This window comes from Triturus cristatus, chromosome 2_2, assembly GCF_964204655.1.
Source record: "Triturus cristatus chromosome 2_2, aTriCri1.1, whole genome shotgun sequence".
Taxonomy (NCBI): Eukaryota; Metazoa; Chordata; class Amphibia; order Caudata; family Salamandridae; genus Triturus; species Triturus cristatus.
The window spans coordinates 554,698,283-554,721,995 of NC_140582.1; the positions used below are offsets into that span (position 1 = coordinate 554,698,283).

The 23,713-nt window shown below is 47.1% G+C and overlaps 1 protein-coding gene across 1 annotated transcript in view; it reads left to right on the top strand.

Annotated features, from left to right (window-relative positions):
* NPY2R (neuropeptide Y receptor Y2) overlaps positions 1 to 15,472 on the top strand; it is a 134,821-nt gene extending 119,349 nt beyond the window's left edge. Inside the window, exon 2 of the mRNA XM_085641704.1 lies at positions 12,085 to 15,472. Within this exon, the coding sequence (XP_085497830.1) occupies positions 12,123 to 13,289 (1,167 nt within the window). The 5' untranslated portion in view covers positions 12,085 to 12,122 and the 3' untranslated portion in view covers positions 13,290 to 15,472. The remainder of the gene's footprint in view (positions 1 to 12,084) is intronic.
* The last annotated feature ends 8,241 nt before the right edge of the window (positions 15,473 to 23,713 follow it).

Genomic DNA, 23,713 nt, shown 5'->3' on the forward strand with positions numbered 1-23,713 from the left:
TCCGATTGTAGTTGTCTAACTGATAGATTGTTAAAATGTATACATGTGATGCCTCCACCTTGTCATCCAGATCTATGTAGCCTAATGATGTTGTAGCTAGTGGGCACTGGTATGTCAACAATTGGTGCAGATGAATTGATAAGCAAGGTTTCCGTCAGTACTAAAATGTGTGGATCATGAGCAAGGATGATGGCAGCAATGTCTGCAGCAAGTCGTACTGCTGATCTACATTTAAGAAGCATGCATTTAAGCTGTGGTTTGGGAAGGTCTGAGGAAGGAATAGTGGTGGGGGCTCGAGTGAGGTTGTTTTTATTTTACCCTTGCTTGTCTGAACGGGTCAGAGTAGATTGCTTCAATTTGACACAAATTATCTGGGTTAACAGCATATGATGGGTCATAAGAGAGTAAAAGGGATATAATGTCCTTGTGTTGGAATGGGCCTGTTGGACTTGGCCCTTCTGGCAGGTTCACCCCTGAACTTTTTTTCTTTTTACTGATGACTTGGTGTGGTAATTGTTTGGTCTCTGCGCACTTTCCCTGTGTCCCAGGGTAAAGTGCGTGCGTGCTCTGAGTGCATGTGGTGAGATAGGCCTGCCCTCCCATAGGAATGCATGGGGAATGTATGTGTCCCTAGTAGTTCCTGATGCGTGGGGTGTGCAGGCCCGAGTTTGGTATGTGCGGACTCGTGGGAGTGAATGCTGCGCGATGATGTGTGCGGCGTGCATGTACCTAGTGTGGAAGTGCCACTTCTAGAAGTGGGCACTTCTGTGTGCAGTGTGTCTGTCGCGTGATTGGCTGGTCGTGTCATGTGACGGGCTAGGGATTCCCCAGAGTCAGGATGAGTCACCCAGTGGTGAATGGGGAGATCAGCAGCTAGATGGGTGGGAGGAGTACACCTGGGTCCTGAATAGGACAGGGTTTTCCACACACAATGCTGGCCCCGCCCCCTGTGGTGCGACTGACGACCCTAGCCCTGCCACTGAATAGGGTGAGGGGCTGAGCACATCAAGGGTGCTCCCCAACCAGCTGCGACTGGTTTTCCCCCTCACCCTGAACCCAGAACAAAGGGGTTTGCTGTATAAAAATGAGGCTGTGTCCCCACAGAAACTGTTCACTTCCAGGATCCTGAGGGGGGCTGCTGCTGCTGGAAGCCAGGAGGAACCGCCACTTGGGACTGCCTTCCTGCCCTGGAGGGCCCAGTGAGCTGGCCCCTGGCCCAGCCTTGTCCCCCTGCCTACCTTCCTAGGAACTTTGCTGGACTTGGTGGATTATTTTGCCCTAAAGCGCTGGGAGCGCTTTATCTGTGTCACTAAGCGCCTGGAAGCGCTTTGATTTGCCTTAAGCGCTCAGGAGCGCTTTATTGCTGCTAGCCGGTGCCCACCCGGCGTTTACCCCGCTTATTTAATTATTTAATCAAGCGGGAGCCCACCCCGCATTGTGGTGTGCTTGCGGGTGCCCACCCCGCTTATTTGGTTATTCTTACGGCGGGTGCCCACCCCGCCGTATATTGCATCATGGAGGGAGCCCACCTCTCTTTGCCACCGTAAAGAAAGTCACCGCCGCGGCCCCTGCCGAAACCCAGGAAGTCAGGCAGGCCTTTTGGGACGTGGGCGGGACTGCTAAAACAGGAAGCGGACGGGAGCCTACCCCGCGCTCCTGTGACGGAGATCAGGAGGTGGCGCCAGCGACTCGACGCCGCGCAGGGCTCCCGTGTGTCGAGGGAAGCCCCGCGCCGGGAAGAGGAACGCCGCCGAGAAGAGGTGCGAACAGGAGCAGGCGGGAGCCTACCCCGCGCTCCAGAAGTGCTGCCGGACGAAGAAAGAGCCTTCCCCGACGAGCCCGGTGAGTGAGGGCTCCGAGGGGGGGTCCGGCCTGCATTTCGCTCCCGCCGAGGGGGGGGAGCCAGTAACTGTGTAAAGTGCCAGAGAAGGCACTACGTCTAGAAGTTCTTGGGCGGCCCCGTCTGTTAGCGGGCCGCCCCAGCGGGGGCCTTTCTATTCTCGTCCCAGAGTGGGACTCCAACCTTCCGAGGGCATTTCTATGGTGCGTGGAGCCCACGAGGCTCCCACGCGCCGCAGTGTCTCTGAGCCCCCGCGAGGCTCCAACGAAGGGGCCCGCATTATTTTCTCGAGCACTGGTGTGCTCCAACGACCCGCATTGGTTTGCCCTGAGCCCCGAGAAGGCTCCAACGTTACGGGGCCATTCTTGTTCCAGAGCCTAGAGAGGCTCTAACGACAGGGGCCTAATGGTTCACGGAGCCCCGTGAGGCTCTTATGTGGTGCTTATGTGGTTCCAGAGCCTGTGAGGCTCCAACGTTTGGGCATAGTACTTCCAGAGCCTAGGTGGCTCACGTGCTGCATATTTTTGTTTTGAAAGGCACAGGGGTGCCCCGGCTCCTTGTCCACAGTTGCCCAGCACTTAGTGGGCAACTGCCACGTTTAGGTTGTGCTTTGTGTTCCTGGCTTGCGCAGCCTGCGCAAGTGCGCCCTGACTCTGCTGGACCTAGGGCGTCCTTGCCCCTGAGAGGCCAGGTTGGCCTGGGGACAGTTCTTCTTGTGTTGTGCCCTCCCCAGGGTACCCGATCATTATTCCTTGTGTATTTTTGCGCCTGCGCAATGTATTTAGGCGATGTCTCAGTCTAGTTGGGCCTATGCGTAGGAGAGGGTTTTTCCCGGTGTAGGTTAGGCTGATGTGTCCATGGTCCCCCCCTGCGTGATGTGTACCTAAGGTGTATTAGGATTGCGTAGGGTGTAATTGCCCAATACCAGTAGTTACTGGTTCTGTGATACCTGTGCTATTTTTGTGTGAACAGTAATTTCATATCATATTTCTACAAAGTGCTAATTCCTGACAGTGGTCCATGTGGCCCTGTCCCCTGTATATATAATCCCTTGTAAATTCTGCCCGTGCATGTTGGCACATTGTAAAGTGTGTGTTTTTATCTAATGTGTTGTGTATAATACAAAGGTTATTTTTATATAATACCTTGTGTGGAGTTTCCTTTGTGGTGGGCCTTGGGTGTTGTTGCTGGGTGCGCGCGCAAACGCTTTACACATCGCCTCAGAGATAAGCCGGACTGCTCGTGCCAAGCTACCAATGGGGTGAGCAGGGGTTATCTTTGGCGTGTAACTCCCCAGCCCTGACTAGAGTGGTGGTTTCTGTCTGGCTTTGGCGCAAGCCCTAGCCAACCAGAAATCCCATTTCTAACATTGGTGATCAGCGGTGGGATTTGGACTTGCGTTTGCGCTGTACCGCAGCGGCAACTGGCCGCACTACAAAACTCTGCATTTAGATAAATCACATGGTATAGGGATTATTGTTTTAAAATTGTTTTTAATTGTCATTTCCTTGGAAATGTGTTTTTGTGCACTGTGAGTTAGGTGTCCCTAGCTCGGGAGGGTAGATCATCCCCCTTAGTGCATTGTGTTTTCTGGATTCACCAGAGGGTGGGATCCAGTGGTGGCAGCGTAATAGTGTCCTGTACATTTGTCCCCCGCCCTGCGCCCAGAGTTGGTACCTGTGTCACGTGGTGGTCAGGTTGAGGAATCAGGGGTGGTAGAAACTGCCTTACCAGTCCGAGGGGAGGGTTGTGTGTGGATGAGTGGTGAGTGGCACTAGGCAAGTGAGTGTGAGTTCTCTGGGTTAGAGAGCTTGCTGAATCTTTTTGTGAATTGTGTACTCCTGTTAAACTCAGACCCCTAGGTTCCCTGTGTGATCTTTTCTCTAGAACGTCTGCCAGAATGGAGCCTGCTTTTGACCTCAGTGATCTAGTTTATTACAGTATGCAGGAGTTGGAAAGGTTCTGTAGAGAAAGAAACATAGGGGTGAGAGAGTCAGACACTGTGTACGAATTGAGGAACTACATGATTGGATGGCAAGCAGATGAATGGAAACGTGAGCGCAGTGAGGAAGAAAGGGCCCGGGCCTCACACCTGGAGGGTGGTGGGTCTGTGGGGAGCCCTGAAGACTCAGAAGAAGATGACAGTACCTGGACGCCAGTAGAGAGTGAGGACCCCGTAGGTAGGGAGTCCCTTGCTGGGTCCAGCGTAGAAGATAGCGCCTCACCCCTTTCCCTGTCCCCTGAGCGCAGTGGTAGTTTTCTGGACTCCCCAGTGAGGGTGGAGTCCAGGGGGGGCAGCAATATAAAGTGCAGTATAGAGAGTCCCAGTCCCAGTTCCCCGAGTGTGGTACCTTGTTCCCGAGAGGAGGAATGTAGGTTGAAGTTCAGGGGCAGTAAGAAGCTGTCTCACCAGTCTTGGGAGGAGGCTGTGGAGGAATGTCATGATGCCCTGGTGGACTGGTTGGTGTTTAACCCGGAGCAGGATTTGGATGGAGTACTAAATATGATTATCAAGGAGCAGATGCTCAGTAGTTGTTCTCCAGGGTTGCGCCAACACCTGTTGAGGTATAATTCTTTTTGTCCATTTGAACTTGCAGAGGAAGCAGACCGCTGGGAAAGGGCCAGAGGTTCTCTAGTGTAATTAGTGAGTGATTCCAACAATAGTGGGTCAGAGATCCTCCAGCCCAGCGTGGTGGAGGAGGCTCAGTGTAGCCCAGCTAGGTCCCAGGATAGCGAGGAGGGTGTAGGGGCTCACTGCCTGGCTCAGTGGAGCAGGAGTGAGGGGTGACCGAGGGTCCCCAGACGCCCGAAACCCTGCCTCAGGACTTGGATGGTTTCATGAGGGAACACCAAGTTGGGGACCTAGGCTGTCCTGTTAGTCCACTTGAGGAAGATCTCTTAGTGAGTGGAGGACCTGGAGCACCTGTAACCAGGGCTCCTGTGGTTCTGGAGTCTGGCGGTACCGCTCCGGTAGGGAGGGTACAGGAGTCCAGCGTGAGTGATTGGGGGATGAGTTCCCCAGTGGAAGAGCCGGTGGGTCAGGGACTTCCCAGTTGGGCTAGGTTCCCGTGTAGTGACCAGGGTGACACCACTTCTGTTCTGGGGGATCTCCGCGCACTGTCAGGTGGACAGGGGATGGGAGATCAGCGCCAGACAGACAGTCGCTCGACATACGTGTCATTTGATAGCCTCAGGGGGATGGAGTGGAGATCCCCAGAAGTCCTGGAGTGCCAGGCAATTATTCCACCAAAGGTTCTAGGCCGGAGGTTGCAAGGCCAGGTTCGGGATCAGCCTGACCTGAAGGGTGGGACGTCTGTAATCAGCATCCCGACCAGTTCTTCTTCCAGAGGTACCGCCCCAGTTGGTAGGGAGCAGGGTTCTGGAAGGGGGTGCAGAGGGTGGGAGAGCCCACCTCTGCCCCCGGTACAACCTGAGGGGTTAAACCCTGGGTTGGAATGGCGTTCTAGGTGTACCCCTCGCCAGAGGAGGAGGAACCCTAGGAGAAGAGGTAGGGGGAGGAGAGCCTTCCCTGAGACTCCTGGTCCGCCTGAGGGTGTAGACCCTAGGCTGGAGAACCAGTGGCAGTCTAGTCCTGTCTTTCAGAGAGGAAGAGTGGAGAATGGCCGCTATGTGCCAGGGGTTACTACCCCCCACTCTGTGGTTAGCCAAAGACCAGTGGCACCTGGGTGGCCTAGGGCCTGGTCTTGGCCGCGGACAGCTTGGGAGTACCAGTGGGGTAGCCCAGTTGGTCCAGACAGTGGTGTTAGAAAGAATTCCATGGGTTCACCGTGGCGTAGAACCGGAGGGTGTCCCTGCAGTTGCGGGCCCGCGTCCGTGTTCTATCGCCCCAAGCAGGGAAGTCCATCACGGTGGTGATTGGGCTGCCCTGCGTTTTGGCTGGAAGGGGGTTGTGTTGGACTTGGCCCTTCTGGCAGGTTCACCCCTGAACTTTTTTTCTTTTTACTGATGACTTGGTGTGGCAATTGTTTGGTCTCTGCGCACTTTCCCTGTGTGCCAGGGTAAAGTGCGTGCGTGCTCTGAGTGCATGTGGTGAGATAGGCCTGCCCTCCCATAGGAATGCATGGGGAATGTATGTGTCCCTAGTAGTTCCTGATGCGTGGGGTGTGCAGGCCCGAGTTTGGTATGTGCGGACTCGTGGGAGTGAATGCTGCGCGATGATGTGTGCGGCGTGCATGTACCTAGTGTGGAAGTGCCACTTCTAGAAGTGGGCACTTCTGTGTGCAGTGTGTCTGTCGCGTGATTGGCTGGTCGTGTCATGTGACGGGCTAGGGATTCCCCAGAGTCAGGATGAGTCACCCAGTGGTGAATGGGGAGATCAGCAGCTAGATGGGTGGGAGGAGTACACCTGGGTCCTGAATAGGACAGGGTTTTCCACACACAATGCTGGCCCCGCCCCCTGTGGTGCGACTGACGACCCTAGCCCTGCCACTGAATAGGGTGAGGGGCTGAGCACATCAAGGGTGCTCCCCAACCAGCTGCGACTGGTTTTCCCCCTCACCCTGAACCCAGAACAAAGGGGTTTGCTGTATAAAAATGGGGCTGTGTCCCCACAGAAACTGTTCACTTCCAGGATCCTGAGGGGGGCTGCTGCTGCTGGAAGCCAGGAGGAACCGCCACTTGGGACTGCCTTCCTGCCCTGGAGGGCCCAGTGAGCTGGCCCCTGGCCCAGCCTTGTCCCCCTGCCTACCTTCCTAGGAACTTTGCTGGACTTGGTGGATTATTTTGCCCTAAAGCGCTGGGAGCGCTTTATCTGTGTCACTAAGCGCCTGGAAGCGCTTTGATTTGCCTTAAGCGCTCAGGAGCGCTTTATTGCTGCTAGCCGGTGCCCACCCGGTGTTTACCCCGCTTATTTAATTATTTAATCAAGCGGGAGCCCACCCCGCATTGTGGTGTGCTTGCGGGTGCCCACCCCGCTTATTTGGTTATTCTTACGGCGGGTGCCCACCCCGCCGTATATTGCATCATGGAGGGAGCCCACCCCTCTTTGCCACCGTAAAGAAAGTCACCGCCGCGGCCCCTGCCGAAACCCAGGAAGTCAGGCAGGCCTTTTGGGACGTGGGCGGGACTGCTAAAACAGGAAGCGGACGGGAGCCTACCCCGCGCTCCTGTGACGGAGATCAGGAGGTGGCGCCAGCGACTCGACGCCGCGCAGGGCTCCCGTGTGTCGAGGGAAGCCCCGCGCCGGGAAGAGGAACGCCGCCGAGAAGAGGTGCGAACAGGAGCAGGCGGGAGCCTACCCCGCGCTCCAGAAGTGCTGCCGGACGAAGAAAGAGCCTTCCCCGACGAGCCCGGTGAGTGAGGGCTCCGAGGGGGGGTCCGGCCTGCATTTCGCTCCCGCCGAGGGGGGGGAGCCAGTAACTGTGTAAAGTGCCAGAGAAGGCACTACGTCTAGAAGTTCTTGGGCGGCCCCGTCTGTTAGCGGGCCGCCCCAGCGGGGGCCTTTCTACTCTCGTCCCAGAGTGGGACTCCAACCTTCCGAGGGCATTTCTATGGTGCGTGGAGCCCACGAGGCTCCCACGCGCCGCAGTGTCTCTGAGCCCCCGCGAGGCTCCAACGAAGGGGCCCGCATTATTTTCTCGAGCACTAGTGTGCTCCAACGACCCGCATTGGTTTGCCCTGAGCCCCGAGAAGGCTCCAACGTTACGGGGCCATTCTTGTTCCAGAGCCCAGAGAGGCTCTAACGACAGGGGCCTAATGGTTCACGGAGCCCCGTGAGGCTCTTATGTGGTGCTTATGTGGTTCGAGAGCCTGTGAGGCTCCAACGTTTGGGCATAGTACTTCCAGAGCCTAGGTGGCTCACGTGCTGCATATTTTTGTTTTGAAAGGCACAGGGGTGCCCCGGCTCCTTGTCCACAGTTGCCCAGCACTTAGTGGGCAACTGCCACGTTTAGGTTGTGCTTTGTGTTCCTGGCTTGCGCAGCCTGCGCAAGTGCGCCCTGACTCTGCTGGACCTAGGGCGTCCTTGCCCCTGAGAGGCCAGGTTGGCCTGGGGACAGTTCTTCTTGTGTTGTGCCCTCCCCTAGGGTACCCGATCATTATTCCTTGTGTATTTTTGCGCCTGCGCAATGTATTTAGGCGATGTCTCAGTCTAGTTGGGCCTATGCGTAGGAGAGGGTTTTTCCCGGTGTAGGTTAGGCTGATGTGTCCATGGTCCCCCCCTGCGAGATGTGTACCTAAGGTGTATTAGGATTGCGTAGGGTGTAATTGCCCAATACCAGTAGTTACTGGTTCTGTGATACCTGTGCTATTTTTGTGTGAACAGTAATTTCATATCATATTTCTACAAAGTGCTAATTCCTGACAGTGGTCCATGTGGCCCTGTCCCCTGTATATATAATCCCTTGTATATTCTGCCCGTGCATGTTGGCACATTGTAAAGTGTGTGTTTTTATCTAATGTGTTGTGTATAATACAAAGGTTATTTTTATATAATACCTTGTGTGGAGTTTCCTTTGTGGTGGGCCTTGGGTGTTGTTGCTGGGTGCGCGCGCAAACGCTTTACACATCGCCTCAGAGATAAGCCGGACTGCTCGTGCCAAGCTACCAAGGGGGTGAGCAGGGGTTATCTTTGGCGTGTAACTCCCCAGCCCTGACTAGAGTGGTGGTTTCTGTCTGGCTTTGGCGCAAGCCCTAGCCAACCAGAAATCCCATTTCTAACAGGGCCCTTTACTCTTAAAGGCTGCGAGGAGTCATTAAGGAGAGGTGAGGTTTTCCATCTTTGGTGTGTAGAGGTGACTAGTGGTGAGGTCCCAATGGTTGTAGGACGTGCAGAGAGCCTGGAGCAGGATTTAGAGGGACGTGTGTTGTTGAGGCACTTAGTCTTCATAGACCAACTTAACTTCGTATTATCAGATAACTCAGAGGTGAGGTGTAAAAGGCTTTGGACATCAGCCATGATTTGTTGGAAGGCTAGTGAAATCTCATCCAGTCTGGATTCTAAGGCTGGGTGGGAATGAGTTCCCGGTACTTGGGGACAGGGGCTGTGAGGGGGTGATCTTTGGGAGGGAAGGTTAGAGAGATGCTGGTCAGGCAGGGCCTGCAGAGGCGAGGCAGAGATGAGTAGTGCATTGCGAAGTGGGAAGAGTAGCAGCTGGTTACAAATATGTACTATGGTCTTAGGAGTTACATTGCTGGTGGCCTGGTTAGGGAGATCAGAATATGGGCATGACACTCGTATACCTATGGGGAGAGTCTTGGGCAATATAGCAATGTCTGCAACGATGTGCATGGGGGTCAGGGGTGCAGAAGGGGTGATGGTGTACCATAAGGGCTCTAGAAGAGTGGTGAGCATGCTGACTAGTTTGAGAATGGGGAGGGATGGAGTCTGACCAATCTAATGTCATAGAAGAGTTGCTATTTAGTTTGCAAGCCCCTATGGAGGAGCAAGAAAGGGAAGGGATGGGGTCATCCGAGATGTCGAGGTTGTGAGCGGACACATTTTGTGGATTTTGGGGGTTGTCTGAGGAAATAGGGGGACTTTGGGAGGGTGAGGTTTTATTACTAGACATTGTGTTCTTTATGATAGGGATAATGTTGTCAAAGATGACCAGGTTGTGGTCAGATGATTGTAAAAGGATAGTCCCATTGTTGTAAATGGAGATGGTTGCTTCTATTCCGTAGGTAGGTGAGAGGGCAACCAAAAGTCTAAGTCCATGAGGAGTCTTCTTGGATGTGATGATTTGGACCAGTGAGTAAAAGGCCAACATCCATTGAGCATGTCTTTTTGTAAAGAAGATAAGATCACTTATTGTCACACCTTTTTTTAAGCAGAAGTAGGGATCCGAAATAAGGTTGTCTGGATGTGCTTTCAGGAGTCTATATTTGAAGCTTTTGGATGCATTTTTTGATAGGTTAGGTGGGTATTCAATTGTATAAGCATTATCATTATTGCCAAATACACATTTGTAAGGATAGGACTTAAGGCTTTTGGCTCCATATCCAGGCTTCTAACAGCTGTGATTAAGAGACAGAAAGCATAGACAGATAGGGTCATGGAACCAGGTGATAATGAGTGCAGAGATCTTTGTGTTCCATGTACCTGCAAAAGCGTGCCAGTGTGTAGCGAGGACGTGGTAACTATGCAGTAGTATAATGAAGCAGGCTGTGTCCGCCACTGAGCATTCAGAGGACCAGGCAATGATTCAGGCAAGAGGGTAGATGCAAGGCTCAAAGCGGGAGAAGCTCTTGGGAAATGTCCACCTCTAAGCACTCCTAGTCCTCATAATCACTTTCCACAATAAAGCTCACTCCATTATGAGCTAATAGGATAGGCAACTACTGCTAGAGAGCATGATATTCAATTAACATGAACAGTAGAATGAAGGACATTGTAACTAGAGTAATGTATTATTGTGAATAGGGTTTAGAAAGTGGCTGGCCTATCCAAGATGGCCGCCACTCGAGGAGGATATATCGTTCCTCTTTGCTATTTCATTGACCCTTAGGAGAGATTCAAGTTAAAGAGGAGCAGCGAGTGCCTCTTCCATTTCTAATGTTTTTAGCTCTGTATCTGTAATCATGAATGATTGGACACATAGAAGAGCAGCAAATGCCTCTTCTATGTTTTTTCTTGGGGGTAGTCTAGCTTCTGGCTCTGTTTCTGGGGAGGCACAAAATGGCTGAATTGTGGGAGGGCAAATGGCTGCCAATGAGTTGAATCTGGAAGTGCAGCTCGAAAAATGCGAGACAAAGAACTTGTGGGGTGGCGTTTCAACCCCTATTCCTGCGAACAGTGCAGCCACCCTGCTTAGAGCAAAACCAATGACCAACAATTAACCGGGTCTAGTCAACGTGACGCCATGAAGAGGAGGCAGTGGACAGCTGGATCTTCAGCCTCACTCAATAGACCCTCTAACTCCTCGTAAGCAGGGCCTCCGCCGTGAGCAACAGCAGAAGCAGTGCCCGTATCTCAGGGAATTGAGTCGGCCGACTCCTCAGCACCAGGGTCCCCATGCAGCGAGTGATGAAGGCGGCAGGGCTGTATTACACTGGCCATGGCAGAAGGCAATATGAAGCGGGGGAACCGGGAGTCCCCCGGCGAGGTGAAGTGGGGAAGCAGGGAGTTTCATGAAGGTTCTTGCCTAGCCTGCCTCTCCATAAGTGCCTGTCTGTTGCTGCATACAATAAGGCCCAGACCATGTCACATTTGTGTGTAGAGCATGAGAGAGTGACCAGGGGGAGCTGTAGCAGCCTTACTTATTTAGGCAGGGGCTGGTATCTGACTTTATCTCAGGTGGCAATGGTTGATGGATTGGGACTGTTGAGGGTGCCGTGGAAGCAGCTCTGCTCGATGGATGGTTCCCACTGGCATCTTGCTGACTAGAGCATTGTCTGTCCCATGCTCAATCCACCTTTACAAGTCTGCATGGATCTGCAGGAAAGATGGCGCATTGAGCTTGTCTACTTATCTTTATATGCGACTCAGATACTAGGAGGGACGTAGGCCCCGAGTACCACCATGCAGGCACTTAACACCCGAATTACACAACAGTACATCTGAAGTTCACAGAATAGTTGAGCTGTTGCTGTTTGGATTGCATTCTGAGTGCAGAGAAGCTTCAGCCCTGCTGCAGGGTGTGGGACACTGACCGGCGTTATAGTTGGGAATAGGCCTGCCTCATGTCAGTGTCACGTAGGCCTGCTGACACAAAGTGGTCACCCCACGCGTCTATGATGGTATCCCCCTGATATTGTTCACTGAAAGCAAATGATAATATGACAATGGGATGCTGTTCACCCTAGAGCGGCGGCTGACAACTTGTGGACTTATTTATTTGCACTGCTCAGGCTCGTGTTGTGTCATTGGACTACCATCTATTTTCGAAAGTATGCTTCACATAGGCAGTTACATATAGGACACTGACACAATTCTGGGTCGTGATTCGCTTTTCAGGAAAACAAACCATTTGACAGCGAAAATAGGATACCAAGAATGTCAAACACTAAATATATTTATATTGCACACAAAAAATACAGAAAGTCCATAATGATTTGCCTTCGACCAGTAGAGTCGTATTAGAGCATCCACAGAGGAAATTGACCCAAGTAATTGTGTTCTAAATATGCGCACTTAACAGACCGGTTAGTTTGCTTGTTTTCCATATTGTGAAAAAGCCAAGACTGTTAGTCTTACAGTAACTTTTAATTTGAGTAAGTATTGCCCTTTTATATTCTGTTATTTTGAATGTACTAAGGATATGACTTTGACTTTTTTGTATTTTCAGGGACTTCTTACCAATAGACAGCAAAGACGACCATCAGCATGGGTCTTGTTGGAGTCAACGTGGGATATGTTGAAAACAGGACGGAGGAAACTAAAACTGAACAGAGCACATGGTTCAGTGTACCGGGGCCCACTACATCATTGAATGAAGTGTACAAACCAGAGCTCATTGACAGTACTAAACTGGTTGGTGTGCAGACCGTCCTCATTATTGCTTACAGTTCAATTATCCTTTTAGGAGTCATTGGAAACTCACTTGTCATTTATGTAATCATCAAATATAAAGCAATGCGCACAGTCACCAACTTTTTCATAGCTAATCTGGCTGTAGCAGATTTAATGGTGAATACCCTATGTCTGCCATTCACATTAGTGTACACCCTACTGGATGAATGGAAGTTTGGTACTGTATTATGCCACCTAGTCACCTACGCCCAAGGGCTTGCGGTCCACGTATCCACGGTAACCCTCATGGTCATCGCTTTGGACAGACACAGATGTATTGTCTACCACCTGGAAAGCAAAATCTCCAAGAAAATCAGTTTCGTCATCATTGTCATTACATGGACTTTCAGTGCGATTCTGGCCAGCCCACTTGCCATTTTCCGGGAATATTCCGTGATTGAGATCTCATCAGATTTCAAAATTCAGGCTTGCTCTGAAAGGTGGCCAGTAGGGCTAGTAAGTTATGGCACAATGTACAGTATCTCCATGCTGCTAATTCAGTACATCCTGCCCCTGGCAATTATTTCATATGCCTACATCAGGATATGGACCAAGCTTAAGAACCATGTTAGCCCTGGTGGGGGAAACGATAACTACCATCATCGCCGAAAGAAAACAACCAAAATGTTAGTGGCAGTGGTGGTGGTCTTTGCTGTCAGTTGGCTGCCTTTTTATGCTTTTCAGCTTGCCAGTGACATTGACAGCAATGTTCTGGACCTGAATGAGTACAAACTTATCTACACGCTCTTTCATGTCATCGCTATGTGTTCTGCATTTGCTAATCCCATTCTATATGGCTGGATGAACAACAACTACAGAACTGCTTTCCTAACAGCTTTCAAATGTAAGCCAAGGATGGACTCTAACCACCCTGAAATTTCAGTGGCACTTCAAGCCAAGAAGAAACAATTGGAAGTCAAAGAAAACAACTGCAATTATTCCAACTGCCCAGGGACTATCACACAACCCACCAAAGTTTAGGAAGCCATTACAACCACTTGGAAAGTAAGGTTAAGCACAAACAATTTGATACAAGCACACATACAAATTTATTTTCAAGCTGACACCGGGGAACATCAGCAAACAAAATTTGCAATGTTTGCACATGAGGTATACAGGTCTATATATGTGCATGTGGCCGGAATTTGGTTGACATCTCTGCTGGTGAGGAACCTAATCATCTTCAATAGCAAAAGATCAATAACCTACAGTACATGCACAGTTTCCAGGTCTGGTTCTAGATACTCGGTTGCATTGAACATGTCTACCTAATTTCACTTGCAAATCCCGTTGCATAAAATACACTGTTTAACTTGTTCTGAGAGTTGCTGTTGGTGGGCCCTGGCGCTGATCCTTGGGGATCAGGACTTATTATTCGTCTTCAGACTTTAACCTAGAGCAACATAGGGAAAGACAAAAAAGGGATAAAGAAGGAGGAATGAAAAAAATAGGAAAACCATGAGAAAGATCCTGCAAGAGTGAGATAAAGAGACTGGGAACGTTGGGTAGTGGAAGAAAGAGACGTAACCTTGGATCAAAACAACACAGCCTTGTATTCAGCATCTTCGGCATTCGGCAGTGCCGATGGCCGAACCCTTAGAAAAACTTTGAGCCACTGCAGTTTTTTTGTTTGTTTTTACAATTTAACCACTAATCGCTTGAGTGTTTTTGTTTCGTGCTTACCGTGCTCTTATCAGTCACGCATACCCCTTTGTATTTAGTAATTATTCAATCCTCAGGTGAAATTTGCAAAACCAGTTTCCAACCACGCGTCAGACATCCATTCTCGCAGTATTAGGCAGTCAGCATTTTAAGACGCTTTTTTTAAAATCGAAAGCCAGTGCTTCATTTTGCCGCACACCGTATTTCTGCTCCATAAGGCTGCCAAGCCCTCGTTAGCGAGTATGAATATCTGAGCAGCTACCCGAGGCACTGCAGCCCAGAAAACTGTCTCGAAGATGGCAAGAGAATACCCTCATGGGAGCGCTGTTCTCCATTTTGCTTTAATACATGCACACCTCGAAAGAAAAGCGCATTCTTTAGCAGGAAAACCGCCTAATGAATCTGCACTTCTCTCTCCCTGAGTCTATTGCCCCATATTCAGGGTGTACCACAGAATGCAAGACTCCCCCCCCCCCCCACCCAAGAGAAAATTACGATTTACATTTGTGTCCAAAAATACTCAGCGCTGACAAATGCTACTCCAGCTTTGAGTAACCTTCTTACATGTAATCGAGTTTTGAACCCAAACAAGGCAATTTAGCACTTTCCCTATCCAGGATGCCTGTAGGAATTCGAATGCTCTCTCATATTCAGCAACACATTTATAGCACAGGTCAGGTTTTACTTAGAGGAATTGCCCACCGTTCATTTGGTTAAAGTAGTGTATGTACTATTGATTCAGGGCGACTATTAGTTCTTTATTTGACCGTATGGCTTCTGGAAACAATAGGTATTATACGCTACATTTGTTTAACAAATATTATGTTTTAGTAGGTGTTATCTATTCACAGCCCTGCTTGCTCTGTTTATGTTTGCAAAGATTTCTTAATACTGCATGGTAAAATCATGGTATTTGGGCATTGTCTGGTGAAACCCGTGAATAGCAACAGCAAACATTGTCGGCTACATGAGTAGCATTAGGCTAAGATATTGTAACCCATGGTGGACAAAGTTAACAAATAAAGAAGTCAAAAAAGTATGTACATATTTTCTTCACTTTCCACTGTGCAGGTCCCCATGCTGTATTGGTACGTATACAAAATAGGTCTGGGCTCTTCTTAAGTCACATTTCAATTTGGATATGCTAAGACTAATGAAACAGATTGTTTGAACAAGTTAAACAGAGAGAAAGTGAGAAATTGATCACTAAATGAATTATATTCCATGTTCCATGATTTAAGCATTAGGATTAAAATGCACCCACATTCACCTATATCAAATTGAAGGTATGCACTCTCTAAGTAATGTTTTAATCTGTTATTTTCATACAAAACAACTGCTAACATGTATAGTGCCCAAAAAGTGAGCTAGATAGATCGAATACATACTACGATTTTTGTCTAAAAAAAAGAACTTTTTTAGAAGAAGAGTGATAGTAAAATGACGAAAAATATAAAATAAAGACTAGTTTTAGAATCTCTGCATTATGAATTTGAATTGAAAAGGGCACAGGCTGTACGTGCTTATAACGCTTTAACAGTAAATCATAAAATACACAGTATTCTGTTTTTTCTATTCAGTGTCAATTGTATTCTTTTTTCTGGCAATTCAAACAACCCCCAGTATAAAAAAGAATTATAGTATGGTGTGGTTATGTATATGGAGCTTACTACCACTGATAAGACACCGAAAGACTTAGTGTTCTACACCATGTGTTTGATTTGATATTTTCTGACAACAGTGTTTATTGGCCAAAATAATCTTTGGGGATATGTACAATGAAGTGGGGGAGCGTGTCGTTAGCCTTCTCAGCTAAACAACACTCTCCACCACTTCGGAAACGCAAGGCTGCACCATATTTACAAGAATGTGGTGCAGTCATGCGTTTCTCCCTGCGATGGCGCCAAGTTTAACAACTTAGCGCCAACGCAGGCACCCTTGCACCAGAGTGCAAGGGTGTCTGCGTGCAGGGGAGGATTGTTGTGTAGCAAAGTGTCCCTTCCTGCACATAAACAATCCTAAAATGCAATTCTGTCACGTTCATGTGTGCTGCTTTATGTAGCACACATGAAAGTGACAGAGTTGCATTTTTTAAAGGTTTGTTGATGTACTGGAAGGAGCACCTTCCTGTACATAAACAAACCATGGCATTTTGCTTTTTCCATGAGTGTTGCACAAGGCAGTACACATGGAAAAAGCAAAAACAAGGAGAAATAATGCATTTGTCCTTGTTTCACCAACTTAAGACACAGGGTTTTCCTGGTCTTAATTTTGGCTCTGCCTCCTATGTACACCACCCTTGTACATAGCGTAAAATACAATGGGTGTTGGGATGGGACGCCCACCACAATACTCACTACACTCCCCTTTCACGCTAACCAGTGTGAAAGGGTGCCCTATGAACAAAAAGTGATGTTCCCATGGCGATAGGAGCTTGTACATATGCCCCTTTGAATTTCCCCATTGTTCTTGCGTCAGGACCCACATAGAGCTCACCACGATCAATGCCTTTCAAAGTCTCGGTAGGCCCTTGTCCTGCCCTCTATCCTGAGGATTGATGAATCCAAGCTATACAGATGGTTCTAGGCTAGTCACTCACCTCCAGTCAAATTAACTGCTGACTTCCACTTTTCTGATGGAACATTATAACATATATGACATGGTTTGGCCTTCTTGGATTGAAGAGTTGGTATATGCAGGGGTCCTTCAAGCACAGTAGTCTTTGGTGGGAGAGAGTCAGGAGAGGTAGGTTTTCCAATGTTTATGACTGGTAAAACATGTTGTAGTCATGTCTGCATTTCTTAAGGTTTATTATGTCAAATGTTTGATGTGAACGGATTTAATGTGTTCATCTAAGTATTTGCCTAATAGTTGTTTTGTTACACTGAACCATTTGTGTACTCCTTAAGTCTCCATTCATCTCCAATTGTGTTATGGCCGTCCTGACTCCATTTTATTATTGTCCCAGCAAGGTCTTGCACTGCCTTCTGGCCTGGGCCATGATGAATCCGAACTATTGAAGACGTTCTAGGCAGATGTCCAGGTGCTAGAACCCTGGCCTTGCTGCTAAGCCTCTCCCCTCAACTCTTTCTACAACAGTGTCCAGACAGGGGACAGAGAGGTTAGAAGGACCTTCCCTCTTTGGGCAAGTTAGGGCCATGTATAACCTGGCCCATAATCCTGCTTCACTTAACTCTAACTAAATATTTTGTTGACCCTGCCTATGTTGCTTCCTATCCTATTCTGTAATATAAAGACCTCTCCTCCACATAATCACATAATGCTGCCTTTGAATGCCTTTTAACACCACCCACACTGATGGGTTGTGCTATCACCATTCCTTGGTGGATCTACAGACACACCTATGAGTGGTGTATATGAATTCCTCGAGTGAGCCTATGCTGTTCCTGTGAGTTTTCCTCAGACCATACACTATATGTGTTCGCTCTGCAACTCTTGGGTGGACTTTATAGACCAAATAGCTTAGCATATTGCACAATGCCCATTCCTATGGGATGCTCCTCTGCCATTCCTGTGTGGACACGTCTGAGCATATACTATAGGTTATTGCATGAAGCGCATTAGTATGGGCTATTCAATGTAACTAATGGGTGAACTGCTTACTCACAGGAAGCAATCCTATATATTGCTCCCTGTCACTGCTTTGTGTACTCCTCAGACATATATTGTGGTTGGTCATAACATTTAGATTTCCTCTGTTGCTCAATGGTTGATCCATCAGAGCCTATCCTATGGCTGAATGTAAAATGCCCATTCCTAAGAATGGGCATTTAGGGTGGACTTTTTTGGAGCATGTAACATTGCTGTTTTCATAATGCCTATTCATGTGTTTCTCCTCTTCCATGACTTTGTGAGCTCCAGGACACCTTTCAAGGGTGGCACATGCATATCTGGACACTTCATATGCCCAGTCAATGTGGATTAAACTGTGATAGAGACCTCTGCAAAGATAGTAAGTATCAACAGTCACAATCGTCTACTTTCTCACACAATTCCCCTACACCCATATGTAAGGGCACCTACATGGAGTCTCTGTCTTACAGTCTCCGACTACCATGCTCAGCACCAAAACACCTCCCAAACAGACCGATCTGACTCAGGCACTTTCTATTCATCAACGCACAAGCAATTATTGCATAAGCAGCATGGTTTTCGTTTAACACCAAGTACACACATAGGTGTAGTAACAAAACATGAAAAATAGCACAACCCTGGACTGCATGCATGACACCAAAAGTTCACTAAAATAGTTTACAAGACAAACACACAGTTTAGTTATTCATCAGGGCATGAAGCTGATGCACCGCGGAAAAACCTGGGTAACGGGAATCAAGACAAAAACCCCATACCTCATATATCCTCCCTTCGTCACAGACTAAATATCACATTAACACATTCACTCGTACAATCATTGGTGGGGCCCATAACACCAACATTCACACTCTGCTTCTCACTAGCCTGCACTTACAGGAGGAATATCTGTTTCCAAGCGCTGACATGAAAAGAATATCTTATAACCTATAGAGAGAAAATTATTTACACTTCTAAATCCTAATATCCTTATCACTACACATCATAAACCCTAACATTAAGATACTCCTTTCACATAATCGATGGATCTAATTAGTTGTTTTGTGTTTAATGATATAGTCCAGCAAAAGCATACCCAAAATTCCTAATCTACTCCCTTTCAATAAACCATCAAACACATTTTCTAGTTAATCAATAGTTTAGTTTATCTAAATAATGCAAGAATTTAGTTCCATCTAATAAATTTATTAATCATTATGCAAATCACAGAACACCATATTTACCTATTCTGGCTATCGGTCGTCCTCTAAGTCATCAATTTTAGTCGTCAGCACGATACAGTCCCAAAGATCGGGTCAAGGACCAGAGACATGCAAATATCGATCAGTGCCCATAAATTATCAATCGTCCATAGTTCATCAGGAAATTTGGGCAGCAATTCAGTCTGTCAAAGATTCAGGAACACAGCCGTCACGTCACCTTCGTCTCCGTCAGCAAAGGAAGCACGAGAAAAAAGCATAGTGCACCCACCCTCTCTATTCTGACGTCAATTTATAAGGGAAATAAGGTTCAAGAGATACAAAATAAAGAATTTGGGCTCATCCCATTGGTCAATTGGGATCATCCGGTGAGGTTTCACACAGTTCGGAATATTAGATCATCCTACATGTCCCATCCGGTTTTTATAAATGTCTATTGTCAGAACTCTTGGCAGGCGTCCCGTCGTGACCTTGCTTGGGTACAGAGAGTGTAGGGTCATCTCGGGGCTACTGGTGCGTGCGGTTTGGCACATGCGCACTTGGTCTGGAACTTCGTGGAATGGTTGCCGTCGCGTCGTGTGTGTCAGTAGGCCATCTTGCTTTTAGGCCCAAAGGATAACTTAAGCAAAACAAATACAAAAAGTAATTAAAACATAGAAATAACAAATACAATGTTAAACCCTCACTAATTCCCCTATGTGCTTGTAATTATCTAGCATATGGCGACATTTAAAGCGTTCATATTCACCCAGTGATGTCATCTGGTGCAACATACGATAACATCACAAAGCAACATATATCATGCGGCATTCTAATTTTCTAATATTAGTATGCGTACAGAGATTACAAATTATTTTAGCCATGCAAAATGCAATCCCACATATGTTTCATACTTTAGTAGTGTTGATTAAACTCCACACAAACACATTAATAGTATTATAATTAATAGATTATTCTAATTAGTATGAACATGCAGAATGGGGGGTATACAACATTTTGTACTACCCGATCCATCAAACCCCCTGATTCGTCAAAATACTCCTTTTCTGTGCTATCCACTGGATTTGGAATTCTCAATGTGTGACTTGCATGAACCCAGTTTTTCAGTCCAGCACACTTCACAGCCATTGTTGTGGTCAGTATAACTTGTTGTGGTTTTCCCCGCCTTGGAACCAAACAGTTTCTTCTTCTGTGTACTTTTATTCTCACCCAGTCCCCTGGGCTCAGATCATGGGCTTGCTTCTTTTCAAGGGTGGTGGCATCCGCTCCAACCTTATGAAACACAGAATGAACTGCGTCAGCCAGGCTTTTACAGTAATCCAACACCATGTCATCAGTTATAGGCATCACCTTGTTGACTGGTATGAACACGTCGCATCGCCCTACCCATGATGATTTCATGGGGGCTCAAGCCTGTAGTCCTGTCTGGAATTGATCTAATAGTCATGAGTACCAGAAGCAACACATCAGGCCATTTCATACCTGTGGCTAAACACATTTTCACTATCATGTTTTTGATAGTACCATTCATCTGTTCCACCACACCGGAAGCCTCTGGGCGGTATGCACAATGTAATTTTTGCTGTACATTCAATGCTTCACAAATCAATTTTATGATCTTATTATGGAAATGTCTTCCTCGGTCTGATTCAATTGTTATTGGGAATCCGAATCTAGGGATAAATTCCCTCAAAAGTAACTTTGCCACTGCTATTCCATCATTTCTCCTTGTTGGGAATGCTTCCACCCATCTAGAAAACAGACAGACCATAACTAGAACATACCTCAACCTATTACAGGTAGGCATCTCAATGAAATCCACTTGCATTCTGTTAAAAGGCACTCCTTCTCGACGTATTGTTCCTAGGCTCACTACTGTCTTTCTTACAGGGTTGTATTGCTGACATATTAGGCATCTTTGACAAAGACTTTCTGCTACAAGTCTGAATTTTGCATTGTACCAGGTCTGCTTAAATGACCTGATCAATGCATCTCTCCCTATATGTCCCTGACCATGATACATCCATGCCATGGCAGACATCATGCTATCAGGCATAACTGGTCTTCCATCCCGATAGACCCACACATGATCCTTCTCTCTTGGTGCACATCCTGCTTTTACCCACTGCTTCATTTCTTTATCTCCTGCTTCTTCCTGTAATTGCCTCACTTCCTCCCAGGTACCTACAGTGTTAGTAAACATCAAAGTGCAAGAAATCACCTCTTTCACCTTAGCCCTGTTTATTGAATTCTGATAATGTGCACAATATTGAGCCATATCGTTGGCGTACTTATTGCCAATGGCGATGTAATCACCAGTCTGACTGTGAGCAGCACACTTCCCAACAGCCAATTGCCTAGGCAGCTGTATCGCCTCAAGCAATTTTCCAACCACCTCAGCATTCTTAATGGGAGTTTCTCTTGATGTCAAAAACCCTCTCTGCAGCCATATCTGACCAAAGTCATGCACAACACCGAATCCGTACTGGCTGTCAGTTATCACAGTCACTCTCACACTCTTCCCAATCTTGCATGCTCTAGTCAAAGCAACAAGTTCAGCTACTTGGGCCGATTTTACTCCTTTCAGGTAGGATGCTTCCATTACTGCTTCAACGGTGCATACTGCATATGCTGCACTCAACATTCCATCCTCTGTTCTCAAGCAAGACACATCTACAAACATCACGAAATCACTCTCTGGTAATGGTACATCTTTAATGTCAGGTCGTGGTTTGGTACAGAAATCGAGTACATCCAGACAATCATGATCTGCTTCATCTCTGACTTCCACATTCTCAGCATCAGGCAGTAATGTTGAAGGGTTCACATTCAGGCATCTCACAAGACTTACATTCGTTGCACCTAATATGACTTTCTCATACTTAGTCAGCCGACTATGTGTCATATACTGAGTGCGACTCCTTGTTAAAAGGATTGCCACATCATGAGGTACAAACACTTTCACAGGATATCCCATTACAATTCCTTCACTCTGTTCCAAACTTCGACAGGTAGCAGCCACTTCTTTCAAGCACCCAGGTAAGGCTACAGCTACTGGGTCCAGCATCGATGAGAAGTATGCAATTGGTCTCCTCAGTTATCCATGCTTCTGTATTAGAACAGAAAGTGCACATCCATTTCTCTCACTGCAATACAACTCAAACTCCTTTTCATAATTAGGCATACCTAAGGCAGGTGCTTCACACAACCCATCTCTCAAACGCTTAAAAACTGCCAATTCCTCCTTTTTCAAATCAATGGGATCTTTCACATCACTTCTTGTCAAACGTACCAGAGGCTTTGCAATCAAAGAGAAGTTGCTAATCCACTGACGACAGTATCCAACCATTCCAATAAACATTCTCACCTCTCTTTGGGTCATGGGGGCTCTCATTCCTTTTATGATTCTGATTCTGTCTATTGTTATCTTTCTAAGTCCTTTTTCAATATTATGACCTAAATATTGTACTTCTTTCTTGCAAAATTGTAATTTTGATGGTGACACTTTAAGTCCTCCATCAGCCAGATGTTTCAGCAAGGCTAGGGTGTCTATTTCACATGCTTCACGGGTTTTCGATGCCACAAGAAGGTCGTCGATGTATTGAACTAACACTGAATTCTCGGGCATTTCTAAATTCTCTAGGAATTTCTTCAATATCTGAGTAAATCTTGAGGGGCTTTCTGTATACCCCTGTGGAATTCGGCACCAAGCCAAAATTTGTTCGCCAAAACGAAACGCAAAAATCTGCTGGCTGTCATGGTGCAATGGGATGGAAAAGAAAGCATGGCATAAATCAATCACCATATACCATTCTGCATCATGGGGAATCTGATACAAAATCACAGATGGATTTGGTACAATGGGACAGCAAGATACAACAATTTTGTTTATCTTTCCCAAATCTTGCACTATCCTGAACTTTCCATTAGGCTTTTTCAGTCCCATAATCGGTGAATTACATGGACTACTCATTATTTCTCTCAGAATGCCTTGTTTTATCATCTTTTCAATCACAGGAGTAACTCCTTCAATTATTTCAGGTGTCAATTTATATTGAGGGACATTTGGATAGCTTACTCCTTCTTTCACTGTAATTTTTACTGGATCTACATTTCTCATTAGTCCCACATCCTCTCCTGTGAAATCCCAAATTTCTGCTTTCACGGACTGTTTCAATTCTTTAGGTAATTCATCAGGGTTAAATACAGCATAGGCTTCAGTAAACTCATTCTCCCTGTTTGCCATAGTCATTTTATACAACACGTCTTCATCAGGAGTTTCAAATGCTATCCCATCAGGGGTACAGAATATAGTGCAATTCATTTTACACAGCAAATCCCTACCTAACAAATTCACAGGACTTGTATCGCACACGACAAAGCGGTGCATTTCTGAAAATTTCCCTATGCTAACTTTCACTGGTTCTGTAAGGTAAGTTTTAATCTGTCTGTTGGATACACCAACTACTTGGATCGTTTCATCCGAGAGAGAAAGATTCTTAATATCAGCTGACCTAACAGTTGATCGAGTAGCACCAGTATCGACTAGGAAAGTAATACTTTTGTTATTTATCTTCCCATCCACAAATGGGCCTATCTGGTCTACCTCTAGAGTTGCGCCAAGTACGCACTCTTCTTCCTCCCTTCGTCACCGTCAATAACCTTCTCCTGAATCGCTCTCATCGCGTTGTAGCCAATACTGCGAAACAGCGCTAGCGCGCGGCAGCTTAGTTACCTGTTCTTCGTTGTAGAAGCCTGTCAGTACTGTATTTCTGTGAGTTTTTTCTTTGGGGAAAAGGCGGTTTTGGCACCTGATTCTGTTGGGTAACAACTGTCTGCTGTTGCTGCGGTTGACCACTCACCTCATTCTGCACCTGTGGATTCAATGATGCATTTTCATTGTTAGTACTTGGGGGAAATTTACACTCAGAT